Source organism: Peromyscus eremicus, chromosome 8b, assembly GCF_949786415.1.
Source record: "Peromyscus eremicus chromosome 8b, PerEre_H2_v1, whole genome shotgun sequence".
Lineage (NCBI taxonomy): Eukaryota > Metazoa > Chordata > Mammalia > Rodentia > Cricetidae > Peromyscus > Peromyscus eremicus.
In genome coordinates, this window is record NC_081424.1 from 10238373 (window position 1) to 10259238 (window position 20866).

A 20866-nucleotide genomic window follows, 5' to 3' on the forward strand; every position below is an offset into this window, starting at 1 on the left:
GTACGCACACTCCTCTCACAACCTGTGGGTTTCTTGTTTCTTCAGGGTATTGGAAGGGAAAGGGTCTCACTGTGTAGCTCAACTGGCCTCGAACTTGTGCCTCACACTTTGGGTAGCCTTAACTTTGGAAGCTGGGATTACAGACACCTGTCCGTCTGCTCTGCTGTTGACTGATTTATTGATTGATTGGTTCCTCCCCTCCCCCCAGTTTCTTTCACTCTTTTGAGACAGGATTTCTCAACACATCACACGTGCTCACACTCAACACATCATACATGCTCACCACACTCAACACATCACACATGCTCACACTCAACACATCACACATGCTCACCACACTCAACACATCACACATGCTCACACTCAACACATCATACATGCTCACACTCAACACATCACACATGCTCACACTCAACACATCACACATGCTCACACTCAACACATCATATATGCTCACACACAACACATCATACATGCTCACACTCAACACATCATACACACATCACACGCATACACACAACTAAGTACTGGAATTATAGGCATGAGCTGTTATTGATAACTTGAAAATAGACTAATCACAAATTCTGTTGACCACTTCTGGATATGCATCTGCCCTGGAGTGTCCTGGAGATAAACAAAAAGTTTTCTTTGCCTTGGAAATATTTTACGTTTGTTTGAGACACGTGGTAGCTTGCTTCCGTGTTTAGTTATGCATTTTGTTTTGTTTCCTTCCTTCTTCTTCTTCTTTTTTTGTGACGGGGTCTCACTGTATAGCCCTGGTTAGTGGCCTAGAGCTCACTGTGTAGACCAGGCTGGCCTTGAACTCACAGAAACCCACCTGCTCTGTCCCCTGGATGAACTCTTGATCTTTCTGTGGCCACCTTGAATTCCCCCTGTGCACCATGCCCAGCTCTCAGACGTTTGGGGGCTGAGAAGTTGTCACAGATTTTTTTTTTTCCTCTTTGATCTATATATGTAATAATAGGGATAGAACCCAGGGCTAGCTAGGCCATTTTGATTTTATTTTGCGATAAGGTCTTTCTAAATTTCCCCAGGTATCTTCAAAACTGTGATTCTGAGTGGTTGGGAATGCACCATCACACATGGCACAGAATGTTTTCCAGCTGAGTCTCACTTTAGCAAAATTGTTTGCAGAGCTTTTACATATTTGAACACATTGTTGTTAATTTTGAGTATGGAGTAACTAGAATCATTAGTTACATTTACAAGGCTGGGGTGTGTGGGTCCTCAGTGGTACAGCAGTTGCCCAGCATTGGTAGGGCCTGGGGTCTGATCCTTATCACTGCCAAAATGATTAACTTCTTATTAAGTTCTTGTGGGCTTTTTCCTCTTTTTCTCCCCCCCCCCACACTCCATGGAGGTTTTTTATTTATGTTTTATATTTCTAGAAAAAGAATCTCAGGATTTTCTCTCCTGTGTTGTGATAGTTTGAATAGGAAGGGCCCCCACAGGCTCATATATTTGGATGCTTGGTAGTTATAAAGTGGCACTGTTGACAGGGATCAGGAGGTGTGGCCTTGTTGGAGGAGGTGTGGCCTTGTTGGAGGAGGTGTGGCCTTGTTGGAGGAGGTGTGGCCTTGTTGGAGGAGGTGTGGCCTTGTTGGAGGAGGTGTGGCCTTGTTGGAGGAGGTGTGGCCTTGTTGGAGGAGGTGTGGCCTTGTTGGAGGAGGTGTGGCCTTGTTGGAGGAGGTGTGCCATTAGGGGTGGGCTCTGCGGTTTCAAATGCTCAAGCCAGGCCTAGAGTCTCTCTCTCTTGCTGCTGCCTGTGGATCCAGATGTAGAACTCTCAGCTCCTTCTCCTACACCATGTCTGCCTGCATGCTGCCATGTTGTCCACCATGCTGACAGTGGACTAAACCTCTACACTTACAGCCAGTCCAATTAAATGTTTTCCTTTACAAGAGTAGCCATGGTCACGGTGTCTCTTCATAGCAACAGGACACTAACTAAGACGTGTGTTTTTGTCTTGCTTCATTGTGATCCATGATGCCTCTTGAGGTTGTTAGTACAATGAAGCCAAACTGGCAAGATGGGAGCAGATTATTCTGCCATTTTTCCAGGCCTTTGGGCTGTACATCAAATCTAGGGTTCACAATACTCCACACCTGTTCAACCTGCCTGTGAAGTCCACAGTTTTCCCAGCTCTGTGGTCATCATTGATTTTAAATTCTCCAGCATCACCATGCTTCATTATCGAGTTAGGAATCCAGTGATGACTTTGAAGCAGGGCCTGAGGAGGATCCCAAGTTTGCCTCTCTCGGCATGGTTGATGCTCTTGGGGGCGTCTGCCTCGGCATTCATGTGCACCATCGTGGCAGAGGAAAGATGGCGGAAAGGGCCTTTAAATCTTCCTCTCCTCCTCTCCCTTCCTTCTTCACTTTTCTTCTCTTTTTTCTTTCCTCCCTCCCCCATTTTCTTTGTTGAGATGGGGCCTCATCATGTTGCCCAGGCTGGCCCCAAACTCCTGGGCTCAAGTTGTACCCCTACCTCAGGTTTCCAGGTAGCTGGGGCTATCAGTATTCACTAGCTAAAACCTCAAGATTGGAACAAATTTTCCGATATTTCTTGAAGGGAAGATGCTTGTTTTTGTTGAATTTTCTTTGTTGTTGTTGTTATTGTTTTAAAACGTATTTATTTGTTTATATGTGTGGATGGCTTGCCTGCATGTATGTCTGTGTGCCAAGTGTATGTCTGCACCCTGTGGAGGAGAGAAGAGGGAACTGCATTCCCCAGAACTGGAGTTACAGACAGCTGTGAGCTGCCGTGTGTGTGTGTGTGTGTGTGTGTGTGTGTGTGTGTGTGTGCGCTCACTGGAAATTGAACCTGGTTTCTCTGGAAGAGCAGCCAGGGCTTTTAACCACTGAGCCGTATCTTCAGCTCCCCATTTGATTTTCTTGTCCACCATTTTGTCTAAGGTTCTGAATTCTATTAGAGATAATGGATTCCACCCCACAAAAACCTTCTCACCATCCATAGGTCCCTGAGTCCATTGTTCTGCTCCAGCTTGTGGACACAGTGCTAATCATGCTTCCGGGCATATGTAAGGATTATGATCGTCTTGTATGTGTCAGCGTCCGCGTTTGCTTTCACGTTCTTGAGTTACCATAGCAGTCCAGGTATCCTGACTTTATAGGAAAACAGTGAAGGCAGAAGAGAATGAATTCCTGTCCTGGACTCTGAAGAGGTCTGAGGGAGACAGCAGAAGCAGATGTCACTGTGAGCATCACTGGCGAGGGAGGTGACCATAGGCTGCCTGCCAGGGGAGATGACAGTATGGTGATTGAGAGGTCAGATTGTTCATGGAGCAGGCTAGAAAGACAAAGCATACCCCAGAGCCAAGCTCCTGCCCCAGCGTGACGCCCCTCCCCTAGCATCGCTCCCCTCCCCTAGCATCGCGCCCCTCCCCTAGCATCACGCCCCTCCCCTAGCATCGCGCCCCTCCCCTAGTATCACGCCCCTCCCCTAGCATCACGCCCCTCCCCTAGCATCGCACCCCTCCCCTAGCATCACGCCCCTCCCCTAGCATCACGCCCCTCCCCTAGCATCACGCCCCTCCCCTAGCATTACGCCCCTGCCCTAGCATCACGCCCCTCCCCTAGCATCACGCCCCTCCCCTAGCATCACGCCCCTCCCCTAGCATCACGCCCCTCCCCTAGCATCACGCCCCTCCCCTAGCATCACGCTCCTCTCCTAGCATCACGCCCCTCCCCTAACATCACGCCCCTCCCCTAACATCACGCCCCTCCCCTAGCATCACGCCCCTCCCCTAACATCACGCCCCTCCCCTAACGTCAAGCCTCCCTTCTGCACTCCTGGTGCGGGTGCTGCCATGCTGCTTCCTGACTTGGGAAATGGACCCCTTACTAAGCCTCTGTGCTTCAGTTTCCTCGATTGTTTTGTTTTTTGAGACGGGGATTCAATGTAGTCCGGGTTAGCTTTGTACTTGCTGTACAGCTGAGGGTGCCCTTGAAATCCTGGTCCTCTGGCCACCACCTCCCAAGAGTGAGCAGCCCAGCGGTTTCCTTGTGTTTGAAGCTGGTGTCTACCTCACAGGGTGGTTGTGAAGTCAAGTGAGTTGGTGTATAGAAAACCCTCAGGAAGGGTTAGCGGTGTGGCTGCTGCTGTTACACACACACACACACACACACACACACACACACACATACACACACACATACACACACACACACACACACACACACACACACACGCACACACACACACACCAACATGTAGCTGTGATGACAGGCATGCCGAGCTACACCCAGCTCTGACTACATTGTCTGGCCAGTGAGCTATGGAGTCTTCCAGAAACTTGGTCTGCAGAAATCAGTGCCATGAGATACAACATTGAGGTGTTAGAAAGAGCAACACAGACTCTTTTGGGCTTCCCCGAGTCTTCCATTTTTGTTTGTAAATTAGTGTATGGAACTTCAGAATGGCATTTTCCCACTGTCCATTTGGAGTACAATAAGACAAATTAATACAAATCAAAATAATATGGTAGCGGCATCACATAATTTGTGTATACTGGTGTAGTAACAGATTTAATTTAGTGCAGCTTTGGAGAAGTCTTTTGTATTTCAGTTTATACAGCTGCTATCCAGGGCTTGGCTGGCCGGTCTCAGCCTTGAGCGTCTTGCAGAGAGAATCTCTTCTCGTCTGCTGACTGGCTGAGCAAATGCCTCTTCCTTAGTTCACCTTTATTTTCTTTTTCAAAGAGAGGAAAATATGTACATACTCAGCAAAGATAACTGGTAAGTAATAATAAAATCAACCAAAGATGCTAAGCTTTCCAAAGCTGGGTGCCGAGCAACACAATACTTTGTCTCCGAGGCCTTCCTGTGCACAGCCTTTGAAGGGAAATAGTTTACAAGTGTAAATGGGGGAGGAAGACAAGAGTGGCTGCTGAATTTGGTGAGTCCTGGGAGACCTTGTCAGGAGTCACCTCATCAAGGCCTGTCATCACAGGCTGGAGTGAGTAGGAAGTGACCAGTGGCTGGGGCAGGAAGGGAGGAGGGAGGGCACATGTCCCACAACAATGGGGCTCAGGATGCTTTGTTGTTATTTTAATGTTTTAAAAATAGATGGGAGTTGAGGGATAGAGAGAGAATGTGCAGGAAGCCTGGCAGGGCGACACACGCTCAGAATCCCAGAAGAGAAGGCAGAGGGGAGGAGGGGGATTGTGGGTTGGAGGATGGTCTGGGCTACACAGTGAGACCCTGTCTGAAACCACAAACCAGAAGAAAGAAAAAAGAAAAAGCAGCTAGTAGGAAGGAAGACGGGAGGAGGATGAGATAGTACAGTGGTTGTTAACGAGAGCAACAAACTATGCAGAAAGTTACAAAGACAGAAGATTCAAAGTGTCTAGTGGGGTGCGATGGTGCACGCTTTTGATCGGCTCTAGGGAGTAGAGGCAGGTGGACTTCTGTGAGTTCAAGGCCACCCTGGTCTACATTGTAAGTTCCAGGCACATGTGTGGAGGTCAGAGGACAGCTTGTGGGTTCTCTCGCCTTCCACTATGCCTTTTCTAGGGACCAAACCCACATCACCAGGATTGGTGGAAGTACTTTTGCCGAGCGGTCCTTCTTGCTGGCCCAGCATAAGGTTTTATGGTGGTGGTCATATAGGTACCTGCTGCCTACCGTGTACCAGAGTTTCTGATTGGATGAAGGAAAGTGAAACGACATTGTTTGTAGAGCATCGCTCTTTACCCTTTTGGCTGCAATGGTTACCTCTCCCCCCTCTGCGTACCCCCACCCCCCCAGTAACTCAGCTATCACCAAGAGCCAGTCTTGTAAACAGCCATTTCTATGGATAGCAGCCTTAGGGCTGCTGTGTTAACCTTTGCATGCAATTTGTACTTAATGTCATCCTAGAAGGTGGGGGAGTGGCCGGGGGCTGCTGGGAAATGGGAGTTATATGGGTACAGGCGTGTTCCTCTCTTCCCACTTTTCTTTAATAAATTGAGAATTTTATTTATTTATTATTATGTGTGTGTGTGTGTGATGTGCATGTGTGGGCCTGTACATGCTGCAGCAGGTATGTGGAGGTCAGGGGACAACCCACCTTCCACCTTTATAAGTGTTCTAGGGACCAGGTCACCAGGCTTGTGAGGCAAGTGCCTTTACCCGCTAGGCCATCTTGCTAGGCCTGAATTGAATGGAAGATTTTTGTATATAAAAAAGTTGTCACTATGAAAATCACTCATTACACAGAATGCCAAAGCTTATAGCAGGTTGCTTTTGATTTTGTTTCTGATCTCTTCAGCGCTTTCTGACACCAACCTCCTCTGCCCAGCCCACTGGAACAGACTGGATTTTATGGAACGTTGTGTTACTTGATTCTAGAATTGCAAAGAAAGCCAATTAAGGACATGGGATAGGCTGCGGTTTTATCCGTTGCTACAAAAAGAATGTTGTTGGGCTCACGTTTGATTGGTGGAAGGTGTTCTAGGTAGTGGATGATGGTGGGGTGATCAGAGGCAGGAGGACAACTGCCACAACCAAGCTGGAGATAAGAAGAGTCCCAGCCAGGGCGGCGTGGAGGAAGGAGAGGAGGGAACGGATGTAGAGTGGAGCACTCACAGGGAAGAGGTTGCAGGGCAGAGGGAAAGAAAGTGGTATTGCTTGGGGCTTCCTAACCGGTTAAACTCCGGAAAATTAAGAGAGTGAAAAGAGCATTTTTCTCTGAATTTGAGATTCTGAATATTTTTTTTCCTGTTTTTTTTTAAATAATTTTTAATATTTTTATTTTAATTTCAATAGCTGTGGCATCGTCAATGTACTTTTTTTTTTCTAAGATTTATTTATTTATTACGTATACAGCATGTATGACTGCTGGCCAGAAGAGGGCACCAGATCTCATTACAGATGGTTGTGAGCCACCATGTGGGTGCTGGGAATTGAACTCAGGACCTCTGGAAGAGCAGTCAGTGCTCTTAACCTCTGAGCCATCTCTCCAGCCCTTTTCCTGTTTTTTTGAGACAGGGTTTCTCTGTGTAGCTCTGGCTGTCCTGGAACTCTTTCTGTAGACCAGGCTGGCCTCAAACTCAGAGATTGCCTGCCTCTGCCTCCTGAGTGCTGGGACTAAAGGTGTGCGTCACCACCACCCAGCTTCTAAAATATTTTAATACCAGCTGCAAGTCCAGGAACCAACTCAATGCTGACACCGTGCACTGGGAATGAAGAGCAGATTCCCAAGTGAACGCTGAGCTCGACGTGGCTCCCCCTCATATACCAGCTGCGAATAGGATGCCCTGGTTACCCACACCTCTGCCTGGCAGGCTATAGATTCCAGGACTTGTATAACCTTCCCCACTCAGCTTTGGTAATTATGGAGAAGAGCTCACCTAACTCAGGCTTGTGACTCATTTGTTATGAAGGTTCAACCCTGGGGAGTGAAAAGGAAGAGATTACGAGGCAGGCAAACCACCTTCTCGGTACATAGCTGTGTTCAGTGACTTGGAAGCTCTCAGCTCTCTGTGCTTAAGAGTACTTAGGAAGCTCAGCCCTGGTCCTCCTGCCCTCCCCAGAGTTCTGTGCGTGGGTTTGAAAATCCAGGCTTCTGCTTGCTCCATCCTCTGGCTACCATCCCTGTCTTGAAGCTGTTCAAGTCAGAAGGGGGTCACTGTGATAACAGAAGACATACCACTCAGGGAGTTCTTTTGTAAAAGATGTTATTAAAAGCAAGAAGATTAATTTGTTGTTTTTATGTGTGTGTGTGTGTGTGTGCGCGCGCCTGCATTACTTTATATGCACTATGTGTGTGCAGTGCCTGTAGAGACCAGAGGGTGTTGAATTCCCTGGAACTGGAGTAACAGGTCGTTGTGAGCTGCCTGCTGTGGGTGCTAGGAACTGACCCTCTGAAAGAACAGTTAATGCTCTTAACTGCTGAGCTACTTCTCCTGTCCTCTTAAAAAAAAAAAAAAAAATATATATATATATATATATATATATATATATATATATATATATATATATATATATTTAAGACAGGGTATTGCTTTAAAGCTCTGGCTGGCCTGGAACTTGCTACGTAGACCAGGCTGGCATCAACTCACAGAGCTCTAATTATGTCTGCCTCTTGAGGCCTGAGATTAAAGGTGTGTACTATCATGCCTGGCCCCTTTAAAAAATTTTTTTTAAGATACCAAATGGGCTTTATTTTTTCCACTTTTATTTATTTATTTTTCTATTATCTTCTTGATACAGTATAAATTCTTATCCTAATTGTGAAATGTTCCATTGAGGCTCGCCCAGTAATTGAGTAAAACCAAAATTTGTTATAAGCCATAGTCATCCCAGGGTCCCCCCCTGCTATATAGCCTCCCTGGTTCTGTGGGTAAAAAAATTTTTTAAATTATGTGTATATGTGTATAACTGTGTGAATTTGTCACTTGAGTGCAGTACCTCCAGAGGCCAGAAGAGGGCATCATATCTATATCTATATCTATATCTATATCTATATCTATATCTATATCTATATCTATATCTATATCTATATCTATATCTATATCTATATATTTTTTTTTCTGGAGATGGAGTTACAGTTGTGAGGCACCCCCATATGGGTACTGGGAACTGAGTCTGCTCTGCACTTTTAACCACCAAGTCATCCCTCCAGCTCCTACTCAGGGAATTCTGAGGATTGGTTTTAGGAATGCTTGACATGAACCAGGGCCAAGGACCAAATAGCTTGTTGCCTCCCCACTTGGAAGATAAAGGCAGGAGGATCTGAAACTCAGAGTCATCCCCAGCTATGTAGGGAGTAAACTGCTACCTGAGACCTGTCTAAATGAATGCATGAATGCGTGAAGTCTAAACTCTTGTATGTTTTTCTTTACAGCCTACACAGTCCAGACCTCGGAAGGTGTACGCCCGACAGCGGCTTCCGAGGCCCATTCAAAAGCTTTGGCTGTGTGCCGTGGACCTCTGGACCACTATGACTTTCTGATCAAAGCTCAGGAGCTGCGGGACGATGAGCACCAGAGGAGGGTCATTCAGTGTTTGCAGACGTTACTGGAGGACCTGAAAGGATACAGCATAGAGGACGGAGGGCTCCTTTCAAAGGTGAGGGGCTCACATTTTCTAAGATGGATTCGGCCCTGGAAGGACCGCCCTGAAGCTGCCTCCGCTTGGGGGATCCCCATTCCTGCCCTTTTTTGATGATGTTCTCTTACCTTTCTGGATTCAAACGGCTTCATAGTTACTAAATAGGGTAGCCCTGGCTAAATGAAACTTGTATGCGCCCCTCCCTCTCACCCCACCCCCACCCCCGTCCCGGTCCTCAAGCCTCACCCTGGAAGGTGGCAGGAAGGCCCTGTGACCGCGTCTCCTCTCTCCTCCTTCGCTTTGCTATACTTCTGAGGGCCAGAAGCAGGATGAATGAGTGTGGTGGGCAGCAGTCTTAGGTTCCTTTAACGGGAGGGGCCGGCTGCTAGCGCTCTGATAAGGGACACTGTGGTGGGTTCCAGATGCCTCTCCTGGGGACTGTCTTCTTGCGACTGGGGACACACCTCCACCTCCCACCCCTGCCTTTGCTGAGACCTCCTGCCCTGCTCTCAGCCATTTCCCGTCCTTTCAGGGTGCTCTCTCTGGACCCTCTTGTGGGTCCACTGAGGCCACGGGTGCTTAAGATTTTGTTTCTACACCTGCTATAGTGTGGGGTGCTTTAGTTACCCCGGGTTTCTTCTTCTCTTCTTCTTTTTCTTAAAAATCAAAACAAGCAAACAAAAACGTGTGCCTCTTGCCTGCGTGCTGTGCACCACATGCCTGTGGAGGCCAGGAGAGGGCATCAGATTCCCTGCCACTGGAGTTCCGGGTGGTTATGAGCAGCTGTGTGGGTGCTGGGAACCAAACCTAGGTCCTCTCTAAGAGTGGCCAGTGCTCTTAACTGCCGAACACTTTCTAGTCCCTGGCCTGGACTTCTGTGGGCAGGAAGAGGGCACCAGGTCGAGTTTGTCCTGTATACCCTTATATTTCTGAGGATTAATGTCAGGTCACGCACAGGCTCTTCTGCACCTGCTATGGTAGCTGCCTGTGGAATTCCTCCTTCTCCTGGAGAGGGTGATCTCCTCTTACACTCAGCCCTAACCTTGCCATGCTTCTCCTGGCCCCTCCCTTCCTTCATTCCTTACCCAGGTAGCAACTTTCTGCCTCCATCACTCTTTTTGGTTTTAAGACTGTTTTGCCTTTTTATTTCTTATTAATTGATTAATTAGTTAGTGGACAGGTTCTTGCTGTGTAGACCATGCTAGCTTCAAACTCGTACACCTTTTTTTTTTTCCTTTTGGTGGTACATGGAGATTAAACCCAGGACCTCACACATGCTAGGTAGGCACTCTAACCACTGAGTGTGAGGCATGCACCAGCGGGCCTATTTTCTTCTTCCAAAATTGCCCCTGTGTGGATGTGAACTTCTCCTGGGGGTAGATGGAGCACTTACCTCTGCTGTGAGCTTTTGTTGAAATTTGGCCACACAGGAAAACTCATACCGTATCCCACTGTGAGAGCCAGTGTCATCAGAGGAAGTGTCATGAGGAGTCCCAGGGCTGTATACCTGAGAAACCAGTTTTCCCTGCTTGGCTGGTCACCACTCCGTGGCTTCCGGTCGCCCAACCATTCTGTCGTCGTCAGGTCTTCAGGAAGAGAGGCACGTGCAGCAGGTGTTAGCAGTAGTTTATTTAAACTCTGATGAGGCTGGAGAGATGGCTCAGTGGTTATGAGCACTTGCTGCTCTTCCAGAGGACCAGGGTTCAGTTCCCAGCACCCACACGGTGGCTCACAGCACCTGTAGCTCCAGTTCTAGGGGATCTGACGCCCTTTTCTGGCCTGTGAGGGCATCTTCTCACACATGGCATGCATTCGTGTAGACACACACCTACATATAAAAACCAAAACAAAAACCAACCAACCAAAAAACCGCAACAAACAAAAACAAAAAACAAACTTAAAAGAGAAAACTCCAATGAAAGTAATTTTATTATTATTTATTTATTTAAATTGAAATTTCTTTTTCTTTTTTTTAGACATGGTTTTGCTATGTAGCCCTGTCTGGCCTAAAACTTGCTATGTAGATCAGGCTGGGCTCAAACTTACAGAGGTCTGCCTGCTTCTGCCTCCTGAGTGCTAGAATTAAAGATGTGTGCCATCACACCAAGCCAGTAATTTTAGTTTAAAAAAAACTCTGGAAGTATTTGGGATGCTAGGTCTGCAATAGACTCTTGCCTAGCATGCTAGAGACCCTGGCTTTTATCCCCAGTACTGTAAAATGTATGAATAAGCAAACAAACCACAAAAAATGGAAAAAAAATCACTTCTGAGTATTATAAAAAGTCTTAATTTAAAAATATTTTTACTTTGTTATTTTATGTATGTGGGTGTTTGCCTGCATGTATGTCTGTGTACCACATGCATGCAGTGTCCTCGGAGGCCAGAAGAGGGCGCCAGGTCCCCTGGAACCAGAGTCACTGATGGCTATGAACCACCATGTGGGTGCTGGGAATCAAACCAGGGCCTTCTAGAAGAGCAGCAAGTGCTCCTAGCCACTCTCAGTCATCTCTCTAGCCCCAAAGTCTTCCTTTTACATAAATAAGAAGGCTGCCATTGAGTTAATTTGATTGAAAGGAGTAGTGATTCCTCTGTGTTACAGCAAGAAATAGATGTTGAAAAACAAGATCACACGTGACAACAGCAAAGACATACATTTCCACTCTATAGCCAGGCTTGGTGCCGTGCCGTCCATTTAACCCACTGCCTTTGGCATGGTAGGTTGCTACCACAGAATACCGTCAGCTGGAAGAGTATGGAAACAGGAAATCATTTCTCATTGTTGAGAAGCTGGGAAGTTCATGGTAAAAGTACTGGCAAATTTGGTGACTGGGAAGGCCTGCTGACTGCTTCTGGACTGCCGGATTTTGTGTTTTCTCCCACGGTGGAAGGGTGAATGAACTCCCTCGGTCCTCTTTCATAAGGACATATTGATCCCATTCGTGATGAGCTGTGGTTTGGATGTGGTTTGCTGGGAATCTGGTCCCTAGTGTGACCATGTGGGAAGTGGTGGGGCTTGTAAAGGTGGAAGTGTCGAGGTCCTTAGGCACCGAGGATGCTTCCCAGTTGTTCTCACCAGTTAGAAGGCTGAGCCGGACTGCCAAGACTTTCTCTGCAGTAGGGTTTTTTGTTTGTTTCGTTTTTATTTTTTGAGATAGGATCCCTTGTATGCACACTGGTGGTGGTGGTGGTGGTGTGTGTGTGTGTGTGTGTGTGTGTGTGTGTGTGTCCGTGTGTGTCTAGGCTGAAGGTCAAAATCAGAACACTCAGTGTCTTCCTCTCTTCCTTCACCTCCTCCTCACTTTTATTTGAGACAGAGATGGGGGAGGGGATGAATGACTAGGTGGGCACCTGTGTGCCACAGTGTACATTGGGAGGACAGAGACGGCTTCCCTCTGTGATGTGGGCTCTGGGGATTGAACTCAGGTTGTCAGAGTTGGCAGCAACCACCTTTACCCGCTGAGCCAGCTTGCTGGCCCTCCACTGTATTTTGGAGACAGTGTCTCTCACTGGATATGGAGCTCTCTGATTGGCTAGATTGGCCAGCCAGCAAGGTGTTCCACATGCCTCTGCTACCCCAGTGCTGGAATTACAGGTACACACCCCTGTACCTTGCTTTATATGTGGGTGGTAGGGTTCTGAACTCAGGGCCTCATGTTTCTGCAAGAAGTAGTTTACCAACTAAACTATCTCCTCAGTCCCAAGACAGGGTGGTATGTAGCACGGGCTGGCTTTGAATTCAGTATGTAGTTGAGGATAACCTTGAACTTGCTTTTGATTCTCCTGCCTCTCCCTGATGAGTGCTAGGATTATAGACCTGTACTATTGTGCCTGGCTGTGTATTGCTGGGCATCAAACTCTGGTCCTGAAGCGTGCTAAGCAAGCGCTCTTCTACCCACGCCACACCTCGTCTGCTGCTGTAGTGTTCCTAATGCGAACCGTGCCGTTCATCTGCTTCTGGGATGACGCCGATCATCATGGGGGAGGCAGCCAACCCTGCTCACACCAGAGCCAGCACCGTGCGGTTTTGATTTGCGGCCTTAAAAATTGAGCAAAATAGACCTCTTCTCTTTAAAACGTCAGCCTGCCTCAGGATGTCATTGTAAGACAAAACCAGCTAAAACTGGACATTGTGGCATACGTCTGGAGTTCCTAGTATTTTAAAGGCACAGGCAGAGGATCTGTGCCCGTTTAAGGACGTTATATAGAAAGTTCTAGGCTGCCTGCTATATGAGACATTGTCTCAACAAACACAACACCACCAACAACAAGAGCCAAGCAAGACAGACTTAGAGCTGATTTTCCTGATGCTCTCACAGAACACAGACGTTCAGATATAGTTTGCACGGATTCTGTTGTCTCTCTCCCTCATGCTCTCTGTGTGTACACACACACATGTGTACATACAGGTGCATGACATGTGTGTGGAGGATACAGGTCAATGGTTGCCTTCCTCAATCACTTTCTGTTTACTGCTCTTGCTAGCCATGGGACCTGGGAGAATGGGGCCTAAAAATGAGGTGGACTGAAGTCTCATGCAGTAGCCAACTGTATTCAGAGCATCAGACAATTTATACTCTGAGGGTTAAAAAGTCACCTGAGCAAAGTGTACAACCACAAGGACAAGCCACATGTGGCGAAAACATGTTTTTCTGTAAAAGCATGTAAACAAATAACAATAGCCAGTTGTAATGAGTACTCTGAAGTACTCACTCCTGTCCACCACACATGGAGGGGCACAGAAATGCATTCTGAGAACAAGTCCCTGTTTTTGAAGACTGAGGTCATAAGACTCTTGTCTTGTTTTCTTGGAGTGTTCACACAAGCATTCAGAATTCTCCTCGCACGACTTCATACATGGACCGTGTTCAACAACTTCCTTTTTTTTTTTTTTTTTTTTTTGGAGACAGGATCTCTCACTGAAGCTGGAGTTTGCCTGTTGGCTGGACTAGCAGGCCGGCAAGCCCCAGGGATCCCCTTGTTCCCACTTCCCCAGCACTGTCCTTACAGACCTGCAGCGATGTGTGCCTGGCTTTTCCTGTGGGTCCTGTGGGTTCTGGGGATTTGAACTCTGCTCACTGAGCTGTCTCTCCAGCCAGGACTCAGACATCTGACACAATCTGAGAAAGCACATGGGAAGCTCTTTTGAAGATTTGTGAAGAAGCCACAGACCTCTTTCTTTTAAACACAAAGAGGGAGAGGCAGGGAGGTCTACCAGTTATCACAAAAGGTCAATCCGAGAGCTCGGGCTTCTCGGTTCTCAGATGGTGCGTGTGTCTCTCTTCTGGCCGAGATTCGTGATTTAGTGGACTTTGAGGGTGTTCTCTGTGCAGATGTGGACGGGTTCCTTTCTTCTGGCTGAGATTCGTGATTTAGTGGACTTTGAGGGTGTTCTCTGTGCAGATGTGGACGGGTTCCTTTTGTGCACTTTTTTTCTTTACTTCTTTGTAGTCCTAAGGAAATGGCTGCAAGTCTGCACTACCACGTTAAAATGGAACGCACCTCCTTCACCTGGCCATGCTTCCTATAGTAAACACTGAAAAAGTTCAGAGCATTGCCTCTGCCCCAGGAGCGGCGGACTGTGAGGAATGAGAGCCTGTGGACACGTTGTTACCAAATAAAACTTACAACCAGGTTAATCCGACACATTTAATGTATGCATAATTGTTATTGTGCTGGGAGGTAATTAGGCATAAATGATAAGTAGTTCATGGAAATCACTATAATTAGAATTACTTTTACACAGCCAAATCAAGCGTTTCTGGAGTCAGGGAGGGAGAGAATTAAACAGCCTTCGATTCTCACTCTCCATTAATCAGGGCTGTGCAGGCGCTGGGTTTTTTCATCCTTTGGAAGGAGACTTTATAGCCTGTGTGTAAGGAAGCTCAGCTCGGGTGTCCAACTATAGTCACATTTCACATATCAGTATTTTGCTCAACAATGGACCTCATATGCCACGGTGGATCTGTGAGATGATCTTGGCTGAGAAAATCTCACCCAGTGATGTCGTAGCACAACACCCTGGTTTGTGTGACGACGTGCAGACAGCTGTGTGAAGATGTGGCACCTACAGTTCTGAACAGTGCTTTCTGCGTGGATGGCAACAAGCCGTTACTTGTGCCCATGGGGCACGTGCGAGGACAGCTGTAGGGATACATGCTGTGGCTAGTTCTGACTTCCCTCTGCTTGACGAATCTAGCTTATTCTCGTTCTTTCTCCCTCTTTCCCTCTCTGTACATGTGGTGTGTGTGTGTGTGCATGTGTGTATGTGTGTGAGGGTACTCACAGGTGTGTGTGTGTGTGTGTGTGTATGTGTGTAAAGGTTAAAGGTCAATGTCTTAATCAGGGTTTCTATTGCTGCAATGAAACATCATGATCAAAAAGCAAGTTGTAGAGGAAAGGGTTTATTCAGCTTACACTTCAGCATTGCTGTTTATCATTGAAGGAAGTCAGGACAGGAACTCAAACAGGGCAGGAACCTGGAGGCAGGAGCTGATGCAGAGGCCATGGAGGGGAGCTGCTTACTGGCTTGCTCTCCATGGCTTGCTCAGCCTACCTTCTTATAGAACCCAGGACCACCAGCTCTGGGATGGCACCACCCACCATGGGCTGGGTCCTCCCGCATTGATCGCTAATTGAGAAAATGCCCTACAGCTGGATCTCATGGAGGCATTTCCTCAGCTGAGGCTCCTTCCTTTGATGACTCTAGCTTGTGTCGAGCTGACGTGAAACCAGTCAGCACAGTCAACATTTGCTGTTTTCCTCTGTAGCTCTCCATCTTTTAATTTTTAAAAGAAGCACAGATGACTAATGCAATGGAATGGGTGTGGGTGTGGTGTGTGTACATGTGGAGCAGAGAACAACTTGTAGGAGTTGGTTCTTCCCTTCCATGTGGCTCCAAGGGATCAGGCTGGGGTCATTAGGTTTGACAGCAAGTACCTTTATTCACTGAGTGGTCCGCCAGTCCTCCACCCTATATTTTGAGATGAGGTCTCTCCCTGAATCTGGACTCACTGACCGGCAATACTGGCTGGAAGGTGCCCCCAGGAGCTCTCGGTCTCTACCCCCAGCCCTGGGGTTACGGGTGCATGTCCCCTCTCCACATCTGGCTTTTTACATGGTTGCTGGAACTTCAGCCCTTGTGTTTTCCCCACTGAGACATCTCCCCAGCCACATTTCGGCCACTGTTTTTCTGTCGATCCTGTTTTTACTGATTCATTTACTCATTAATTTGACCAAACACAGTATTAAGTGCCACATTCCAAAGAGGAGCGCATGCGCACAGGGCGGTTTCTGCTGGGAGTGTTCCGAAGGGTCAGCCCCTCGTGGAGGAGGGCCATGCCAGGCCGAGCAGTTCACAGCTGTAATGACTCAGTCCCACCCACCCTTCAGGTACACCCCTACTGAGCTCTTTCCAGCTCCTTTACGTTTCCTGTTGTTGATGGTGTTCTATGCGGTTGGCATCTTAAAGGGGTCTCTAAAATATTATATTCCTTTGACAATATTAAGCTTTTCAATAATTAGATTTTTTCCCTTTAAATAGTTTCTTTTCTTTTTTTTTAAGATTTATTTATTTGTTATGTATACAGTGTTCTGCCCACATATATGCTTGCAGGCCAGAAGAGAACACCAGATCTCATTATGGATGGTTGTGAGCCACCATGTGGTTGCTGGGAATTGAACTCAGGACCTCTGGAAGAACAGTCAGTGCTCTTAACTGCTGAGCCATCTCTCCAGCCCAAATAGTTTCTTTTTAAAAATTACTATTTATTTGTTTGTTTATTACATTTTCTTTTGTGTGTACATGTGTGAACATGACATGTGTGTGTGCCAGGCTGCACATGTGGAGGCCAGAGGACAATTTTGGAGAGTTAGTTCTCTTCTCCTACCATGTGGATCCCAGAGACTGAACTTGGTGACAGGTGCCTTTACTCATAAGACATCTTTTCAGGCTTCAGTGACTCCTCTCCTCCTCTCCCCAACCCCCCTCTTCCTTGAGATAGGGTTTTACTGTGTAACCGTAGCTGTCCTGGAACTCACTGTGTAGACCAGGCTGGCCTTGAACTCACAAAGATCCACTTACCTCTGCCTCCCGAGTGCTGGGATTGAAGGTGTGCACTACCATGCCTGGCTTCTTATTTTCCTCCTCCTCCTCCTCCTCTTCCTCCTCCTCTTCCTCCTCCTCTTCTTCCTCCTTCTCCTCTTCCTCCTCCTCTTCCTCCTCCTCCTCCTCTTCCTCCTCCTGCTCCTCCTCTTCCTCCTCTTCCTCCTCCTCTTCTTAGATAATTATTTATTGTGCATATGCATGTGTGGGAGCTGCTCCTGTGGAGATCAACCCATGTTTTCCTCCCACTGTATGGGTCCTGGGGACTAAGATCAGCTTGTCAAGCTTGGTGGTAAACACCTTTACCTGCCCAGCCATTTTGTAATCCCAGCATTTAGAAGGTGGCAGAAAGATCAGAATTCTCTCTAGCGTGTATATGGGTTTCAAGGTCAGCCTGAGCTATAGGAGACCCTGCTTCAATAAACAAACAGATAGGCAAATCAACAGTGAACAGAAAAGAAGCCCTGAGCCATTTGCCTGCTTCCATCTTCCACGGAGTGTGCGGAGACCCGCGGCTGAAGGGGTGTTTCAGGAGACACCGCCATGGCCATGCACAGCTAGCTTCCCCGGGAGACGCCAACTGCATACTTTGGAGGCACTGCGTGGCCGCAGTGGCGATGGAGCCCACCACGGAGCTGCCCTGGTTCACTTTTGCCCCACTGAACCATGGTCTTTTCCCCGAGTCCTGCTTTGCGTGGCACTGGCTGGCTTGTAAGTGAAGCAAAGGAGCATGGGATCTGCTCTATAGTTTCCTCTCACTTGTCCCATTTGCCACAGGAATACTCCCGGCATATGCTACTTGTTTGTTTCTTTGAGACAAAGTCCAGCTACACAGTCCAAGTCTGCCGGCCTCTGCCTTTCAAGTGCTGCAATTAAAGGCATGCGCGACCACGCCCAGCTTTAGGGGCCATCCTATGTTGCCCACACACACACCTCCCCCAGATGCTTTCTCTTTTTGAGCTCTTAGAATCAAACTCAAGGCCCGGCCTACAGTAGGTTCTTACTGCTCACTCATTCTGGGCTGATTTGAAGACAGTTGTGGTTGCTCTCTGGGCCTGTCTATGTGTCTATGAGTTCTTGTCTCTGTGTCTGTCTCTGGGAATGAGTTCTTGGCAGTAGTTGTCAGCTAGTATAGAAGATGCCTGGAAACCCAGTGTAATCCTCCAGTTTGTTATTTATTAAGCGGCGCTGTTTACCATTCGAGAAAAGCCACTATAAGAGTTTATTAATGGGAGGAAATAGAAGGGGGTGCTTAGGCCTATGGAAAGGCCTATGCAGGAAGAGGAGGGATATTTGGAACCCGCTTTTATACCCCGCCCCCCACATACGCATATGGGTTTACATAGCTATGCCATACATGCATATAGATTATATGATCACACAGCACACGCATGGATTACGTAGGATGTAAGTCCCTGGGATGACTAAGTGTCTTGCCAGCGCATCTAAGATCATGGGGGAGTGGCTAGGAATTCTAACACAGTTGAGAACCATCAGAGTTCAGAGCAAGAAGCCTTTTGTTTCCATTACTTTGTCTTAACAAGTTCCTGAGTATCCTGGCAATTATGCTCGTGTCCTGGGTGTCCCATTGACTAGTAGGAGACGGGCCCGGCCAGAATCAGAGTAACAAATAGGATCGAGAGACCAGGGAGGATCTGCTGGAGAATTGCCTCTTGTTGCTTGTGTTCAAGTGGCACAGAGGGGTTCTTAAAAATACTTTTGCTGGACCTAAAGTTCCAGCAGTGGGAGAGAGGAAGCAGGACCTTGTCTTAAAAAAGTCAAAAGGCATTTCTATCTGTATACTCTGTTATAAGCAGAGACTGAGCAGGTGTTTTGTTTGCCAGGCTGGTCTCGGTTCTTGGTCCCCAATCCTCCATCAGTGTCCTGAACAACAGGAGCTGTAAGTGAACACCATCAGGCCCAACAAGTCTCTCCTCCCTCCCTCTTCTTCCCTCCTCCCCTCCCTCCTCCCCTCCCTTCCAGCAGATGCTTAAATCCCACAGTTTATTAAATCAATTGAAAGCACAACCAACGGGTATCTGGGGGGCTCAACACACTTGGGGCTGTATCTCTGCAGGTGGACAGCTGTGTGGGTGTGAATGTCTGAACTCGCCATGCTCTGTCACCTGCTGCAGCAACTCTTCTCCATGACGACTTTAAGCCGACAGGACTGGGTTTGAGCAAGGCGGACGCACACACTGAAGGTGTCTGGGGTAGTTGACACATCCCTGTTCTCTCTACTGCTCCAGGGCTGGCTTCTCGATGCTGCTCTGCAAGCCATTTCTTGTGTGTGTTTCTGTAGAATTTGAAAGCCTCTTTATTTAGATACTTAAATAGCCTTAATTATACTAGTAACTGAGCAAATTGATGTACTTTAGGTTAGGAGGGTTCTTTTGAAAATCAGCTAAAGCCATTAAAAAAAACATTTTCATTTAAAGAGAGTTTATGGATGCTAACATATAGTTCTGTTTTTTAGTTTTTGAAGATCTGTAGAAACCTGAAGGATATACTTTTATCAAAAGTAGTCCACGTGGAGAATGCTGTAATGCCAGTTTTTAAAAGATGTAATTATGCTCAGCATTCCAGCTGGAATCATTGTCTCTGATTCTGCCGTTTGGGGAGATAATAACGCAGTGGTGGGGGAAAGGGGAGAAACAGGAAAAGTAATACTCCTGCGTTTTAACAAATTGAAAACAATACCTTTTGTCTTAAGAGCAACAACTTATTATCTGGTTGTCCTAATGGAAATTCCGCTGGAGTAGCAGAGGCCACGCCTCTTAACTCAGAACATTCACGAGAACCACCGTGGATCATTATGGGTAGGATGTAAAAACATTTTGTTTTTGAGATAGTGTCTTGCTATATAGCCCGGACTAGCCTTGCGTTTGAGATCCTCCTGCCTCTGCCTTCTGAGTGCAGGGATCACATGGTGCATCATGTGCCCAGGGCCTGGATCATTTTAATGTTAACATTTTAATGACACGGAGGACAAAAGATAAGATTTACATCATCAAGTGTAAATACTTGGGATGACCACTTTGAGTTTTCAGCAGTTCAAACAAAGGAATAGTTTTGAGTATAACATCAACGTGCAGGGGGTTTTTATTGTTTGTTTGTATGCTTGTGTGTTTGTATGTTTGTATGCTTGTATGTTAGTATGTTTGTATGTTTGTATGCTTGTATGTTTGTATGCTTGTGTGTTTGTATGTTTGTATGCTTGTGTGTTTGTATGCTTGTGTGTTTGTATGTTTGTATGTTTGTATGCTTGTGTGTTTGTATGTTTGTATGCTTGTGTGTTTGTATGCTTGTGTGTTTGTATGTTTGTATGTTTGTATGCTTGTGTGTTTGTATGTTTGTATGCTTGTGTGTTTGTATGTTTGTATGCTTGTGTGTTTGTATGTTTGTATGCTTGTGTGTTTGTATGTTTGTATGCTTGTGTGTTTGTATGCTTGTGTGTTTGTATGCTTGTGTGTTTGTATGCCTGTATGCCTGTATGTTTGTATGCCTGTATGCTTGTATGTTTGTGTGTTTGTATGCTTGTGTGTTTGTATGCTTGTGTGTTTGTATGCTTGTGTGTTTGTATGTTTGTATGCTTGTGTGTTTGTATGTTTGTATGCTTGTGTGTTTGTATGCTTGTGTGTTTGTATGCTTGTGTGTTTGTATGCTTGTATGCTTGTATGCTTGTGTGTTT

General features: G+C 46.8%; 1 protein-coding gene and 1 pseudogene across 1 annotated transcript in view; one reads left to right on the forward strand and one right to left on the reverse strand.

Moving 5' to 3' along the window:
• Afg1l (AFG1 like ATPase) overlaps positions 1–20866 on the forward strand; it is a gene marked incomplete at its 5' end in the record, with an annotated part of 171909 nt that overhangs the window by 17677 nt on the left and 133366 nt on the right. The window contains one exon of the mRNA XM_059272964.1: positions 8869–9092. Within this exon, the coding sequence (XP_059128947.1) occupies positions 8869–9092 (224 nt within the window). The remainder of the gene's footprint in view (positions 1–8868; positions 9093–20866) is intronic.
• LOC131918731 (small ribosomal subunit protein uS8-like) lies at positions 1968–2331 on the reverse strand (annotated as a pseudogene).